At 40.9% G+C, this 16092-nt stretch overlaps 1 protein-coding gene across 1 annotated transcript in view; it reads left to right on the top strand.

Annotated features, from left to right (window-relative positions):
• TENM1 (teneurin transmembrane protein 1) overlaps nt 1-16092 on the top strand; it is a 986510-nt gene that overhangs the window by 849031 nt on the left and 121387 nt on the right. The window contains exon 22 of the mRNA XM_018044162.1: nt 8205-8348. Coding sequence (XP_017899651.1) covers nt 8205-8348 — 144 coding nt within the window. The remainder of the gene's footprint in view (nt 1-8204; nt 8349-16092) is intronic.

The raw sequence follows: 16092 nt of genomic DNA, 5'->3' as shown, positions 1-16092 counted from the left end.
ACATTTTCTCATTTTAATCCTTAGAACATTCCTGCCTGATAGGCATGGCACGATGAATGGGATCTTCATTTTACAGAGTGGAAAAGCGAGGTTCAGAAAGAGCAAGTGACTTGCCAAAAGACCTTTCCCAAGCAGGGATTCAAACTTGGATCTCACCATCCTGAGTTCTGTATGCCTTTCACTGCTGCCTGTCTTCACTAAAGGGACCAATCCACCTTACCCAATTCAACGCCCCAGTGGCTTTCTGTCCAAGAAGCTAGCAGAGATAATAATCTTTCATCATTTCTCTCCACTTATAAATTTGTAATCATTAACTGAGAGCAGGGCTGTTTTATGCATTCAGCTTTTCAGTCGCAGCACCAAGGATATGAGTTTTTCAAGGACCTACAAAAATCTTTGCAACCTGAAAAATAAATTTATTGACACCAAAATGTGCAAAGAAAACCAGAAAATCAACATTAACAAATTGTTTAAATAAATGTCTGCTAAATGGAGCATTATGTCAGCTTGTCAACTCCAAGTCAATTTTCACATTTAAATATGAAATGTGTTTAATGTTGGATATGAGTTGTAGGTTGTATACATTTTAATATCTCTGATAAAATGTGAGATATGCCCTCCAAAGAGTACCTAGAGCTTACTAGGGTCTTTAATTGATGCTCCAGTAAGCACGTTGTCTGTGTCCATTTCAAACTGCTGGTCACACTCAATAGTAGATTACAAAATCTGTTTGGTGAGTCAACCAGTATTTTTTTAGTGGAATAAAATGGAATGGAATGGAATAGAACATAAGTGAATAGAATAGGGTAGAAAATATCAGTGTAAAACTATTAAGAGAGTACTGTTTCAGAAAACTTTGTTTCACTTATACCTGCCCATATATGCATGTATCTTTCCATGTGTGTGTTGGGTCACAATGAAATGACTTTCAACCGTAAGAATTTGAAAGCCATTGGTAAGGTAATATAGTCAAGAGATAGAGTTGTGAAAATGATTTGCCAAACCATATGATTTATTTCTTAAGTCAGCATTCATGACTATTCAGGCCTCCCAGCCCCCTCTTCCAACCCATCTCAGGGCATTACAACCATATCTCTTTAAGATTAGGTGACCATATATATAATTTATCATTCAATCCAAGATACTGTTGAGAGTGAAAAGGGATGCTGTTAACAATAGCATGACTGGACACTGTTTTTGGCCAACCAGGATATATGATACTTCTACTTCAAGGTTATCTCTAGTTTCCAATCCTTATATCTTAAATTCAGGACAAATAAAAGCTTATCTATTTAAAGGACTTCTGAATCATGGGTCTTTCCCTTAATCGCATAGCATGATCCAGTGTGGAGGTAAAAGCACTTGCTAAGTGAGTAACTGTGTTTGAGCTCTGGCTTGCCATCTGCCACTCAGTCAGATGACCTTAGACTAGCCACTTCACCTTTCTGGGTCTATTGTCTCATCTATCAAACTGGAGTAAATATATCTTCCTCATGAGTTTTTGGGAGTCTTCAAATTAGGTCACATACACAAAAATGTGTTTAACTGTTCAGTGTTATGCAAATGTGAGATGATATTATTTTAGGAGGCCACGAATGAAAGTTCCAAAAGGTAGGTAACCCTTCAGGGTATGGGCTCTCTGACGTGATGAATGATCACTGTATCTGCAGCGCTTAGCAAATCACCTGCCTGGCACATAGAGCTGCTCTGTGTAGGTCGGCTGACTCATTAAATAACCAGCCCCTTTAGAATAACCAGTCCATTTTCAAGGTGAATTTATTTCCTAAACCCCACTCCCAAAGAAAAATGCCTAAATACTGCTGGAAGATAGGAATCTTTTTTTTTTTTTTTCTCTTGTCCTGGGCAAGGGGTGAGGTAGTGGGGGAGGGGAAGGGTTGCTCTTCATTTGGTTTTGATGCACTAGCCAGACCACAGCTACCCTGACCTTCTTTCAGTCTTGCAGAGATACAAAGCCTCTCCATCTTGCCCATATGCCAGTCTCTGCCTAGAATGTTCTTCCCTGTACTTCATGAGATAAAGCCCTTCTATATGAAGAGGCTTTCCTTTGCCTTCCCTTTCCAAAACTTAAACTTCTGTTGCACCAGCTCATAGTACCCTGCACGTCCATACAAGTTATCACAATGTGTGTGTGTGTGTGTGTGTGATCTTATTTCATATTTGCTCCTCTCACCGGATTGTAAGCAATGTGAGCTCTGCTGGGGGGTGTGTTATCTTGTTCTGTCTTGTTCATTCTCACATCCCCAGGGCCTGACAACAGGAAAGTGAAAGTGTTAGTCGCTCAGTTGTATCCAACTCTTTTGTGACCCCATGGACTGTAGTGCACCAGACTGCTCTGTCCATGGGATTTCCCCATGCAAGAATACTGGAGTGGGTTGCCATTTTCTTCTTCAGTGGATCTTCCTGACCCAGGGCTCAAGCCCAGGTGTCCCACATTGCAGGCAGATTCTTTACCCTCTGAGTCACTAGGGAAGCCCTGACGACAGGAGGTACTCATCAAATATTGCATATTTGTTGAATGACTGAACAAACATGCATAAGGACAGAGGCTAAGGTGGGGCCCTTAGCCTGACCTATTTAATGGAATGGCGGGCCCACCAAGGGAGAGGAGGGCAGTACTCAGGTCTACAAAGGCACTTGAAAATGTGCCTGTGAGCTAGTACATCACGTTGCCACCTGTGGCACACATGTCACCCAGGTTCCAGGTTGGCTTTTTTGCAGCTAGGCTTGGAAAAGGCAGTCAGAAAAAAAAAATCATAAGATAAGGTGTCAATGTACATGACCTCTTGGCCTAAGTGTTGTGTGGCTGCCTCACTCCTGGATTCTTCTTACCTTTTCTACCTGTTCTTTCTCTTCATTCAACTACTATGTCACTTTTAGCACTAGCATGTTTAAACTGGTAAGATATAGATCCTAAGTAAAATATTACCAAATCAAATCCAATGACTCATTAAAAAGATAGCACATCATAACCAAGTACTGTAGAGTGTGTTTTAGGACCTCAAAGATGGTTCAATGTTAGGAAATATATTGCTCTAGTTTATCACCTCAATAGATTAAGAGAGAAAACTATGTGAATATCTCTGTAAGTGCTGAAAAGGCGCTTGGTAAAAATTCATCACCTGATTCTGACACTCTTAGTAAGCCAGGAATAATAGATAAACAAAGCATTTCAGGCCACTGGGCAGTGTGTCAAATCGGGGAGCCTCTGGGGTCATCCTAGCCTATGAGAACTCACTAGAGAATGGGAAAAAGTAGAAGTCATGCCGGGAGCAGGCACCCGACCTCAGTAGTAGCATTTTATCTGCACAGTCTTTGCCTCTTGTAGCTGTGGCCTTCTCTTGGTTTGTTCGGTCTCTTGTCTTTCATTGTTGTGGTTTTACATGAACCTACTGTTTTGAAAGAATGAGATATATTTCTGGTCCTATTTAATGGTTTCTTTCAGATAAGAAGGTTTTGATCTCATTGTTAGTTACCTTTTAAATGTGATCACATTATTTTTATATATTCCTTGAGTTCATGAAGGAAACATAAATTTCTCACACCATCAGACTACCTTTAATTATATATTGCCCTCATAAATGCAACCATTATGAATTCTGAAGCCTTAGCCCGAAGCTGTTGAAAATCATCTGCTTAATCTTGTCATATTTTGCACATCAGCTTCATCACATCTTTACCTTGGCTATTTAATGTCAGTCTCCCATCCCAGCCCTTATACGTGAAGGTTTCCATCACTAAATTGGGTGTCAGGGCACTGTGGCCCTTCACCTTCTTGTAGTCCCCACATTAGACTAATGCTACTGCTCTGATAAATAGAATGAGATTCAGTGACTATTTTTCTAATGTCAAATGGCTTTGAGGGAGCAAGCTTCAGTCTTTCTTTATAAGCCAGTAGAATAAAGTCTTCTTTAGAAGCCACTGTAATATTTGCACGATGACTAACAGTGAAGTCAGAGCTGCAAATCCTATGACCAGAGGACAGAGTCCTCTACAAAAGTAGCAAGTCCTGTCTTGACAGTCAGTGACTCTTGGTGGAGGAAAATCCCGTTTTATATCCCATTTATATAAATCCCCCAAATTTATATCTCTGTGTCGAGGTGAGGGAGAGAATACAGGAAGACAGAAATCCAGACGGAATTAAGGGTATCACAAGAGAGGCAGTCACTTGGTTCAGAGAAAGTATTCAGCCATATGAATGGCTCTTTCTCCACTGCCTTCCCAATAAGTCCACTCCATCATGGGACCACTGTACCAGCCCCAGGGAAGTATAGTCCACCCTCCATCCCCACGTATCTCCACTCACAGCCAGGCTAGTCTGTCCTCTACAGGTCCTCTGAAATGTTGATGGATAATTATTCTTTCCTTCCTATTATACGCTATTCTTCCTGACCCCCAGTCCGGAATGCCAGAGGCTGAATTCGTGGCCTCCACCCAGCTGTGCTGATGATCAGATGTGATAGGCACCAGGCCGCCGGGGAGACAGTAGTGGGTCCAGTCTGCTTGTTTAACTAAGACTCAGCTGTCACAGCACCAGGCGGAGCTGGTGTCAGGGCTCAGCATTTTTGGTGCCAGCCCTGAGTAGCCCTTTTTCCCCCACATTTCATTATATGAAAAAGAAAAGGCGTTCAGTGCATTACAGTCTGCTTTCATGAGAGGAAGTCTACGACTGGTTGCTACTGCCTTTGCCAGTTCCTTGTGCATTTAGCCAGCAGCTCAACTCCATGGGGTGATTCGTCTGCCTTCTCATACACGGATTGCAAGTTCCAGGATTCTGTTCAAGTTGGCTGCTGTCAGAAAGAAACCTTGCCTTGTTACTCTGAGCAAGGAGCCACATACGAAAATATCCCAACACGCAGCCATTCTCATTAAAGTCAGTTGGAATTTTGGACAAGTCTTCAGTATAAATTATAACTTTATTAGCTCATAGAGCTTTCTCGAGAGAAAGTAAATCTAATACAAATTAGAAGGAACTTATTAAGTGGCTGCCTTGTTGCTATTTGCTATGACAAGGGAGAAAAGTAATATAATTGTGGGGTGTGCAGCCAGTGCACTTTTTTGTTGTGGGCTAGAGAGCAATTCAGATAGGAGGAGGTGAAGAGGATGTCTCATTACCATTGTGCTGAGGATACTTAATAGAAGCATTTCCTGCCACAGAGTTGGGAGGATCTTTAACTGTTACGGAGATGGGAAAATCAGACTCCAAACCACCATCAGAGGTCACCAGGGCACACTACTTATTTGCAAAACTTGCACAATCACCTTCCGGAGAAGAGATTTTAGGGGCACACACCAGGCTTAAAATATACAAAAGGCAGATCCTGACAGTGGTAGGGAAGGAGATGATGGCCCGGAGCTTGTAATTATTATTATGATTATTTATTAATCAAGACTTTTCAGTGTTGGCAAGAGAAGCAGAAACCATGTTATTCTTCATACCAACATGGCCTGATTTTTCCAACAAGATATAGGGGTTTGATTCCCCAACTTGAACTGATGAAATACAATCTTGAAAGAATGCACTTTAGAATCATAGAGTGAAATGCTAAAGGGGGACTTTAAGAACTATAAGAACTGTCTAGTATAGAGACTTCCTTCATGGTCCAATAGTTAAGACTCCACACTCCCACTGCAGCGGGTATAGGTTCAATCCCTGGTCGAGGAATTAAGATACCACATGACATGTGGCGTGGCCCCCCCAAAAAAAGAAAAAGAATTGTCTAGTACAGCAGTCTTTGATCTGATATCTTTATTTAGATTTCAGGAGGTCAGCGAAACCCCTAGAATTATATACAAAATTGTGTGTCCATATGCATTTTTCTAGGAGAACGATCCATAACGTGTATCACATTCATAACAAAAGGTTCCCTGATTCAAAAGGATCTAAGAACCACCAATTCTAGTCCATCCTCTCCCCCTGTCCTTTGTTACAAATGAAGAACAGAGTTGGAGAATCATATGCCTGCGACCATACAGCTTGTTAATCACAGACCCAGGAACTGAAGGGTTTTCTGACTCTTAGGCCTAACATCAACTCTTTCCACTAGAGTTGGTTTAGCAAAGCACTGGGGCCATGATAAGATATTAAGGAGATTGTAGACAGCAATGATTTGTGCCACGTGTGTAACCTGAACTAGATTACCTGTGAGATCCTTTGCATCACTGAAATTCGGTTTCTATCCATCTTCATACAGAACACCATTGACACAGATGATCCCAAACTAATTTCCTCTTAGAAATCATTTCCATTTTGTCATTAGTCTTTCCTGCTCCCCATTGATCTCCCTCACTAATAGAGCTTGGTTAGGGCTAATACTGAAATGAGTTTGCATTCCAAGAATCCTCACCAGCTGATGGCAGGGTAGAAGGGCATCCCCATCAGGACTAGCTACATAATTTGCAGGGCCCAGTGTTAAAGAAAAATACCCAGCCCTTTGTTTAAAATAGATTAAGGATTTCAAGACAGTGGTAGCAGAGCATTAAGCCAAGGGTGGGGCCCTTCTAAGCAGAGGCCCCTGTGTGACTGCACAGGTCACACAGCCATGAATATGGTCCTGATCCCTGTTAAAGCTTCGATGGAGCAGAGACAAAGAGAAGTCAGTCTGTGGTTTACAATGGCCACACATGACCCCCAAAGTTAGCGAGTGTGTATTCACAATCATAAGGGGTTGGCTTATCTATGTTTGTGCTTGCACACACACATGCTTGCCTGCTGTTGCTCAGTCAGATCCAACTATTTTGTGACCACCAACTCCTCTGTCCATGGGATTTTCCAGGCAAGAATACTGGAGTGGATTGCCATTTCATTCTTCAGGGGATCTTCCTGTCCCATATATTGTCTCCTGCATTGTCAGGCAGATTCTTTACCACTGAGCCACCTAGGAAGCCCTTGCACACACACACACATGCACACGTAGATCAGTTGGATTAAAATTAGCTCTTTTCAGCTAATGTCAAAATCCAAAACTCGTCTGCTTGAATTTTTCCACCTAGAACCTATTGTGCTGGCATTGTTTTAGTACATATTTTAATTACCAGTTTTCATAGCCAGACAACCAAAGAATAAATGTGTTCTCCAGGGGCGTCTGAAGAGTCAGGTAGAGTCAGGTACTCAAAAGCAATGGCAGACAACCAGCTAGGGATATTTTAAGCTGCCAGAAAGGGGGGAAGGAGCTTCGAAGTATGCACTGTAATGAGCTGATAGTCTCAGGCTTAGAACATTATGAGGACACAAACATTTTAAACTCAAGAATCAGAACTCTGGAGTTCCAACAGGTAAGCAGGTTTGCCAACTGAGAAGATACTTGGGTCTTGGTCTACTCGAGTTCCGCAGGTTTCAGTAGAGCAAAGACACCCGAGCTGGGCCATTCTGCACTTCGCATTTTAGCCGCATACTGGGGTTCCCAGCTTAATGTACAACATCTGTGTTTCAGAAGGGTTGAAGCCAAATGTTGAGTGATGTCCCATTGGTTAGAAACCAAAATCTAACATGCACAAAGTGGAATTTACACTCGAATGGCTTATAACACTCTAAGCAAACTCAGACTTCTCAGCAAACTAAAGGCCAGTTAGCATGGAAGAAAATATAAATGGGCGAATTGATTTTTATTAGTCTCATGTGTAGTGAGGTGTTGTATAAATGACCCAATACTCCAATGCCCACTTCCTAAGTGTATTTTATATTCCAGAGAGATTAGAAAAAACTTTCCCTGCACTTCTCCTACAAAGGTAAAGAAAGAAATGGTATCACCACAGCTTAAGACTGCAGAGGGCTTATTTCTTCAGTTTTACGACATAGCCTTTTACCCAAAAGCCCAAAACATACCTAATGACAGCCTCAGTGAGTCACTCATTCATGTATGTATCCAATATGCACTGATTGGTCATTTTTGGATGCCCAGGGCTTCCAAAAGGTAAAAGGTAGTTGTTGTTGCTTAGTTACTAAGTGGTGTGTGTTTGGCTCTTTGCAACCCCATGGACTGTAGCCCGCCAGGCTCCTCTGTCCATGCGATTTCCCCAGGCAAGAATACTGGAATAGCTGGCCATTTTCTTTTATTAGTGGTCAAATTTCAACCCACCTCAGAATTCAGTAGCAAATGTGGTATCCAGAGAATTATCAACTTAGTGCCAAAAAAGAAGCAAGTCTTTTTAAACATTCTAAAGCATTATTAACTCTTTGTTTGCAGTGTCTGTGGGATATGAATATGAAATGTGCCCAGACTTTATTCTCTGGGAGAAAAGGACAGTTATCTTACAAGGTTTCGAGATGGATGCTTCTAACCTAGGCGGCTGGTCGCTGAATAAGCATCATATTTTGAATCCTCAAAGTGGTAAGCACAGTTTACAATATTCATTAATATTGTTTTCCTAGTGCTATATACATGTGTATATGTAATATTTACTGCAGAAAATTTGGAAAAGTACAAGGAAAAAATTATTTATAACTTCACCACCTAGAGATGACCACATTATATTTCTTTTCAAATGCAATCATCTGATTTCAGATTCGTGCTAGTCAAGTGAGACCTCTTCACAAAGTTAAATGAAACTGGGTTTTCAGAATCATCTATCATTACTGCTCTGGCCTAAATGATTAACCAGTTTATCCAGCCTTGTAGCCAACTTTTAACAACTGGAATAATAATTGCCATATTTCGTGTGATCTAAAACATCATTGATTATAAGTATGTGTGTGCTTAGTCGCTCAGTCATGTCTGACTCTTGCAACCCCATAGACTGTAGCCTGCCAGGCTCCTCTATCTGTGGGATTCTCCAGGCAAGAATACTGGAGTGGGGTGCCATTTCCTTCTCCAGGGGATCTTCCCCACCCAGGAATTGAACCTGGGTCTCCTGCATTGCAGACAGACTCTTTACTGACTGAGCTACAAGGAAAGCCCACGATTATAAGTATACCATTATTTTATGGAAAATACTGCCAGTTAAACAATGACACACATTGTTTGCAAGATACATGCTTACTCCAGAGATGTTAAAATGGGAAGTCTCTTAGAATTAATGAATCATATGTGTCATACAGTTTTCAACAGGCTTTAGTGAACTCTGTCCCATTTTAAACACAACAACCCTGCAGTGTGGCCTTATCCTCATTTAGAAGGTCAGGAATCCAAGGCTGAGTCGCATGACTTTCCCCCAGGGCTCACAGTAAGTGGCCAGAGCCATGTACTCTCTCTACACCAGTTTTTTTTTTTTTAATCCATATAAATGTCAGTATATGCAGTAAGAAGCAAGGTATAGAGTAAAGGGATAGCAATGGATAGTGGTGAAAGAGGCAGGAGGAACACAGGGAAGAAGAGAAAGAATCTGGGGAAAGAGTACAGCTCTGGACTTCACTTAGTTTTAAGCCTCCTGAGTCCTGGACTTAGGAAAACCAGGTCAAGCAGTGAAAATCCATACATGCTCATCTTCAGTCTTTGCCTTCTTTGGACCACATTCCCTGCTGTCACTGTCACCTCGTTTGTAATTTCGATGTTAAATCAGAAGAGACCACAGGTGGCCCTTAGCCCATGCTTCTCTCAGACAAACTGATTTTGCTCCCCTGGTTATAAAGGCTTCATCCAAGTTCCTTCACCTCCTTTTGCTGGGAAACCTATCATTGGTGTTTCCACCCAGCATCATTTGAACATCTGCTGGTAAGTTTTCATTGTGAAATCATATTCCTTTTCATCTAAAGAGGCAGATTCTGAGCAGCCTTTAGTAGGATGTTGTTTTGTTGGAGACGCGAACGTACTGAGACAACTATACCCTTCCACCCTTGTATCCATCTGACCTTTGTGAAACAGCTGGCTAAGGCAGGGTTCTCTTGTAAGGCCATGAACTGACTAAGGCGAAGAGATCCATTTTATAACCACACCTCTGGTCTTATTCATGTGCACTGCAGTTGAATCAGCCAAGCCGACCAGCCCCACAGGCTGGGAACTTTTGATCACCTAAGCTAACCAGGTTTGCTTCAACCATAGCCTGAGACCACTTACCAGAGTTCCAGTGTAAGACCCCAGAAGGTGAAGGAATCCACTGCCATATGCCTCCCATTACATGTCCTTCCCCTCTTTCAAGGAAGACTGTGAATTCCCCTTCCAACTGTTTGTTTGTTTAAGAGCAAAGATTCAGGCACAGATATAAAATGTCAACCCTTTTTCTGCTGTCAAAAGGAGAATCACAGTTTCAAAAGTATAAAAATAAAAGGGCAGATGCCAGTTATTAAATTATTAGGTTTTTTGTTTTGGTTTGAAAGAGTTTGACATTTTAAGCAGCCGTTTCTTTTCCACTCACTTTTATTGGCTGGTATGGATTGTCTCTTTCAAATGCCTGTCATTGACATTAAACACAAAGTGGGAATGACCTCAATCGAGCCAGTCCCCAGCTGTGTGCTCCCAGTCCTATATTCTCTTACCATTGGAGGCTGAAAAATTCAGAACAGATGGAAGCCATTCAGAAAGTTGGCTTTGGGGGACCCCTGATTTCCACAAATGTGTTCTTTCCACCTCTAATCCACCAGTAATTCCTGTTTAAGGTAATAGGTATCAAGTTACTTCTGAGAATCTTTTTCACAGCTTTATTGAAGTATAATTTATACACCATAAAATCCACCCATTTTAAGTGTACACTTCAATAATTTTTAGTAAAGTGTGGAGTTCTGCAACTGTCACCACCACAGAGTTTTAGAATATTTTTATCACTCCAAAAGATCCCTGGTACTCATCCCAGCCCCACTAAATCTACTTTGTCTGTTTCTGAGAATTTTATCCTGAGAAAGAAACCTTACTTAAGACAGACTTATTTAAAGGAAGATTTGTTCATTTTATCCAGGGCTCCCCAACCTCCAGGATCTAATGCCTGATAATCTGAGGTGGAGCTGATGTCATAATAATAGAGATAAAGTTGCACAATAAATATAATGCGCTTGAATCATCCTGAAACCATTCCCCCTCTCCCCCCAGTCCCTGGAAAAATTGTCCTCCATGAAACCGGTCCCTGGTGCTGAAAAGGGTGAGTTGATATTATCTTTATCAGCTCATTTGTAGGCACACAATACGGTGTGCCTACACACACATAGGACAGGTCATGCCTGCCAGGAAACAGGGCTGAAGCCAGCACTGCCACTGCCTTTCAGCCTGCCCTTGGACACCAGCGCCTCTCTTGGGACATTTTGGGAGTCTAAATCCTACCCACAAAGGCAGTTTTAGAAGCAGGAATGATGAGTGTGAAGGAGCAGCTTTGAGAGGACCAATTAGAAAGCAACGCACTCTCCCCGGGCAGGTCAGGCAGTCTTTTCTGACTGATTAAGGCCAGAGCCTAACTCTTTAGGCACCCTGCTTTTTTGATCTGAGACAGATAGCAGATTAGAAACAAGAATCTATCTTCCCCCAATTTCTTCTCACTGGTTAAAAAGACACCTGTAATTAAATTGGATGTCTGCTGCCATTCAAATCTGCAGTTTTTCTTTGCCTCCAAAATCATTATGCAGCGGGTAGTTTCTAGCAGGCAGTGTTTTCAGACCATTTGTCATTTCAGTTACAGCAATTGTATTTACCTGACAATTAGCCATTGGTTGTGGAGCATTGTTTCCAAATATTATGTCTGATATATCAAAATGGTTCTTATTTTCACTGAGATTAACAAAGGAAACCAACTGGGAACTTGCGTTTTTCAATATTATTCCTTCAAAATACATCTTATTAGTGATTGCAGAGAGTACATATTTATTTCTTGAAAGATAAATCAGTTATTTAAAATGATGCCAGTTGAGTATTTAAAATTATTAGAAAAAAACTATCCAGGGTTCTAATTGGGTAATTGGGTGTAGTCATCTGTCTGAAATAGATCAAGAATTTCCTTTAACTTAACCTCCAAGATAAGCCAGTAGTTTTTTGGCAAATGGTTTTACTGGGAGGGAAAGTAAATTTCCATTGATCACATTGGCATGTCTCCCAGTTTGTGTTTATATCCTCTCAATCAAGTCCTAAGAGAAATATTTATTGTGTCCCTTGTTGTTCATAAGCCTGAAAAATGGTTTCTTCTTTGAAATCAGTATAAAGCACCACCCGCTGGCTTCCAAGGGGAATTTTATTTCAAACTTATTTATAAGCTTCAAAAGAAGTTCTGAGCAAAGTAACAGGAGGATATGAGTCGTGTGTTTAGAAGTATGCTTAAATTATTATACAACAGACTTGACTTTTTGGCAGAGAAAAGGAAAACTTGAGGGAGAAAATATGCCACAGGCCCCCAGCCAGTGGGGTTTCTTTGTTAACTGTAAACAAGACACCCAATCCTTAGCAGGAAGTTGGCCTTCTATAAATAATGTGTGTAGTCTCTGGATCATTTGATTCTGTTTTCAAAATGAGCATGTGTGGCAGAATAAACTGGAAAGGAGGCAGCAGTAATTGATCAAGATTTCCAGGAACATAAACAAAATATTTTCAAAGCAACATTTTGCAGAAGAATTGGTGTTAAATCATTGTTGCTAGATGGTATGCCCCGGTTCTATGTAATGGAAGGTTAAACAGATTCTTGAAACAACAAAAACACCCTTCAAAATGATCTATTTTTCCAGGGCAATACAAAAGGGGTTTGCCCATTTTTGTTTTGATTGCTTCAGCTTTAAACAGGAATGGTAATTTCAGTACACGGGCACTTTAGTACCTTGCATGAAAGCAAGACATCAATTGTTGAGATGTAATCAGAAAGTACATTGCCTTATGTTTTATTTCCTTTAATCATTCTTCTTCTTTGATGGAGTACTGGGCTTTCTAATAGAAAAGAGGAGTTTTAGAATTGCAGGCTTAGAAGAATGGTTTAGAATAGCCATCTTCAGTTTTTAAATTGCCAGGAGCCTGGTAATAACATGTCATTTTGAAGGTAATTGTTAACTATATCATTATATTGATATAAAAAAATGGATATCTATCTGTGAAAATAGATGTTAATAGCAAATCTGGTATTTCCAAGCCAATAATTGGAAATATTTTTGAATGATATACCCTGTAGTGCGTTGCTGGAATACTGACATGCTAAACAGTTGGTTTCCTCATTTACTGAAGAACATATCATAGTCTCATTGGTAAGATATTCAGTGAGCGGCCATCAGGAGATTTCTTTTCAATGATGTTGTGCAACTATCATGCCAGTTCTCATTCACTTTCTCCCAATTCATTTAAATTGTGATATTGATCACACTGCAATTCAGTGTTTTGGGGGCAATGAAATTCTATCCTATTAATCTAACTTAATTAACTATTCTAAATCTTGAGAAATTTCTTCACGGCCTAATAAAGTTATTAATAAAATTAATAAGAAAGTAGTGAGCCTCAAGATATCTATCTCATGGTTCTGCAATAAAAGAGCGATTTGTTGGGGCATAAGCTCATAGCTGCTCCTGCAGATATGTTGGGAAAAAAAAAATAGCCAGAAATCACCTTGGGAGAGAAAGTCAAATTACTTGAGATTTGAAATCCAAAGCCTATATAAGTATGGCATTTCTGTTTCCAGGTTCATATGTGGTGCCATGGCTTTGTGCATGTTTTACGCTCTTAATTTTTGCCAGTGACATTCCTATTTCAGAGTGATCAATGGTTTCTATTGTAGAACTGTGGGACCAAAAGTTGGAAGAAAACCAAGGGAGACATTTCAGGAAATGTTTAGGGAGAATAACAGGCAGTCCAAGGAGATAGATAGCAGGAGTCATAGGAGAAAAAATTAGACTGGACAGGAGAGCTGCATTCGTTCATTTGCTGTCAGCTGCTACAGCCTGACACACTGGAGTGTCTTCTCACCACATGGACTTTTTTTTTTTACCTACCCTGGCTCATTCTGGGCAGACTTGAGCTGTTTAGCACAGCAGTACTTGTTCCTTGGGTTTTCTGCCCAGGCTCAGCAGGTTCTCAAAATCATTGGGATTTGGACAAGGAAACTACAAGAGACTCAAAGCCTGTTTCCAGCGTTTACTGAGCACTTCTAATGACTTGGCCACAGGGATTGGCGCTGAAATGCAGAAAAGAGTAAGACAGAGGAAGGAGTTCATGTTGTGATGGGGAAGATAGAGAAGTCATGAAAACTGTATCTTACATGTGGCAAGTGTCATAGCAGAGCTATGGGAAAGAAACTGTGCACACTCACAGAGGAGGGAATAATAAATTCTGCCTGGACAGAGCATCCAAGGGGAACTGGGCTGAGCTTTGGAGGATAGATTAGAGTTTCCCAAGCAAACAAAATGAGGAGGGCATTCAGGATGGAGGGACCAGCAAAACACCGAAGCAAAGAACAGAAGCATGTGAAAATACTTGTACATAGTTTGCTATAGCTGAAACTCGGGATAAAAATGAGAGGGTAATGAGAGGTGAGACTAAAGAAGGAGACAAGAGCCAAATCATGAAGGACTTAATCATAAAAATAAGCCATACAAATCAGGTATGGCTTAATCATAAGAAATGAGCCCCTTATCCCATAAAGCAGGGGTCCCCAAGCCCTGGGCCACAGATCAGCACGGTGTGTGGACTGTTAGGAACTGAACCGCATGGCAGGAGGTGAGCAACAGGCAAGCGAATAAAGCTTCTCCTGTAGGGAGTGAAGCTCCCCATCTCTCACATTACATCTGCACTCCGCCTCCTGCTCAACAAACTCAGTAAATGTAATGCACTTGAATCATCCCGAAACCACCCCCCATTCTCGCCCCCATCCATGCAAAAATTGTCTTCCATGAAACCGGCCCCTGGTGCCATAGAGCATATGGAACTACTGAAAGGTTTTACTCCACATATTGAAATAATCTTTATTTATTTTTAATTGGAGGATAATTGCTTTACAATATTGTGTTGGTTTTTGCCATATATCAACATGAAATAACCTTTATGGCAGAAATATGGACAATAGTTTGGAGATGGGTATACACAGAAACCAAGAAACTAAGAAGTTAAGAAAAACTGAACTAAAGCAGCAGCAGTAAGAACAGAGACCAGGGAACTGGTTTAATATATTTGAGGAGATGGTGGGGGTTTAGTAATTAATTATGGCTAAAGAATGTGGAAAAGAAGAGCCACAGCGGTGCCCACATTCCCAACTTGAGTAAATACATGCCTGGTGATAGCACTCAGAAGATCAGCAGAGAACATAGGAGAAAGAGCATGGTTTGGGGGGGTGGAGCAGTACAGAAAAATAATAAGTTCAGTCTTTTTTTCTTTCTCTTCTTTTTTTTTAAATTAATTTATTTAATTGGAGGCTAATTACTTTACAATATTGTGGTGGTTTTTTGCCAATACATTGACATGAATCAGCCACAGGTATACATGTGTCCCCCATCCCAAACCCCCCTCCCACCCCCGTCCCCATCCCATCCCTCTGGGTTGTCCCAGTGCACTGGCTGTTTCATGCATTGAACTTGGACTGGTCATCTATTTCACATACGGTAATATACATGTTTCAATGCTATTCTCTCAAATCACCCCATCCTTGCCTTCTCCCACAGAGTCCAAACATCTGTTCTTTATATCTGTGTCTCTTTTGTTATCTTGCATATAGGGTCATCATTGCCATCTTTCTAAATTCCACATATATGCATTAATATACTGTATTACTGTTATTCCTTCTGACTTACTTCATTCGGTATAATAGGCTCCAGTTTCATCCACCTCATTAGAACTGATTCAAATGTGTTCTTCTTAATAGCTGAGTAATACTCCATTGTGTATATGTACCACAGCTTTCTTATCCATTCATCTGCTGATGGACATCTAGGTTGCTTCCATGTCCTGGCTATTGTAAACAGTGCTGCGATGAACATTGGGGTACACGTGTCTCTTTCAATTCTGGTTTCCTCGGTGTGTATGCCCAGCAGTGGGATTGCTGGGTCGTATGGCATTTCTATTTCCAGTTTTTTAAGGAATCTCCACACTGTTCTCCCTAATGGCTGTACTAGTTTGCATTCCCACCAACAGTGCAAGAGGGTTCCCCTTTCTCCACACCCTCTCCAGCATTTATTGCTTGTGGACTTTTTGATAGCAGCCATTCTGACTGGCGTGAGATGGTACCTCATTATGGTTTTGATTTGCATTTCTCTGATAA

This window comes from Capra hircus (assembly GCF_001704415.2).
Source record: "Capra hircus breed San Clemente chromosome X unlocalized genomic scaffold, ASM170441v1, whole genome shotgun sequence".
NCBI classification, from domain to species: Eukaryota; Metazoa; Chordata; class Mammalia; order Artiodactyla; family Bovidae; genus Capra; species Capra hircus.
The sequence above is the reverse complement of the archived record's forward strand: the minus strand, read 5'-3'. Positions and strand labels throughout refer to the sequence as shown.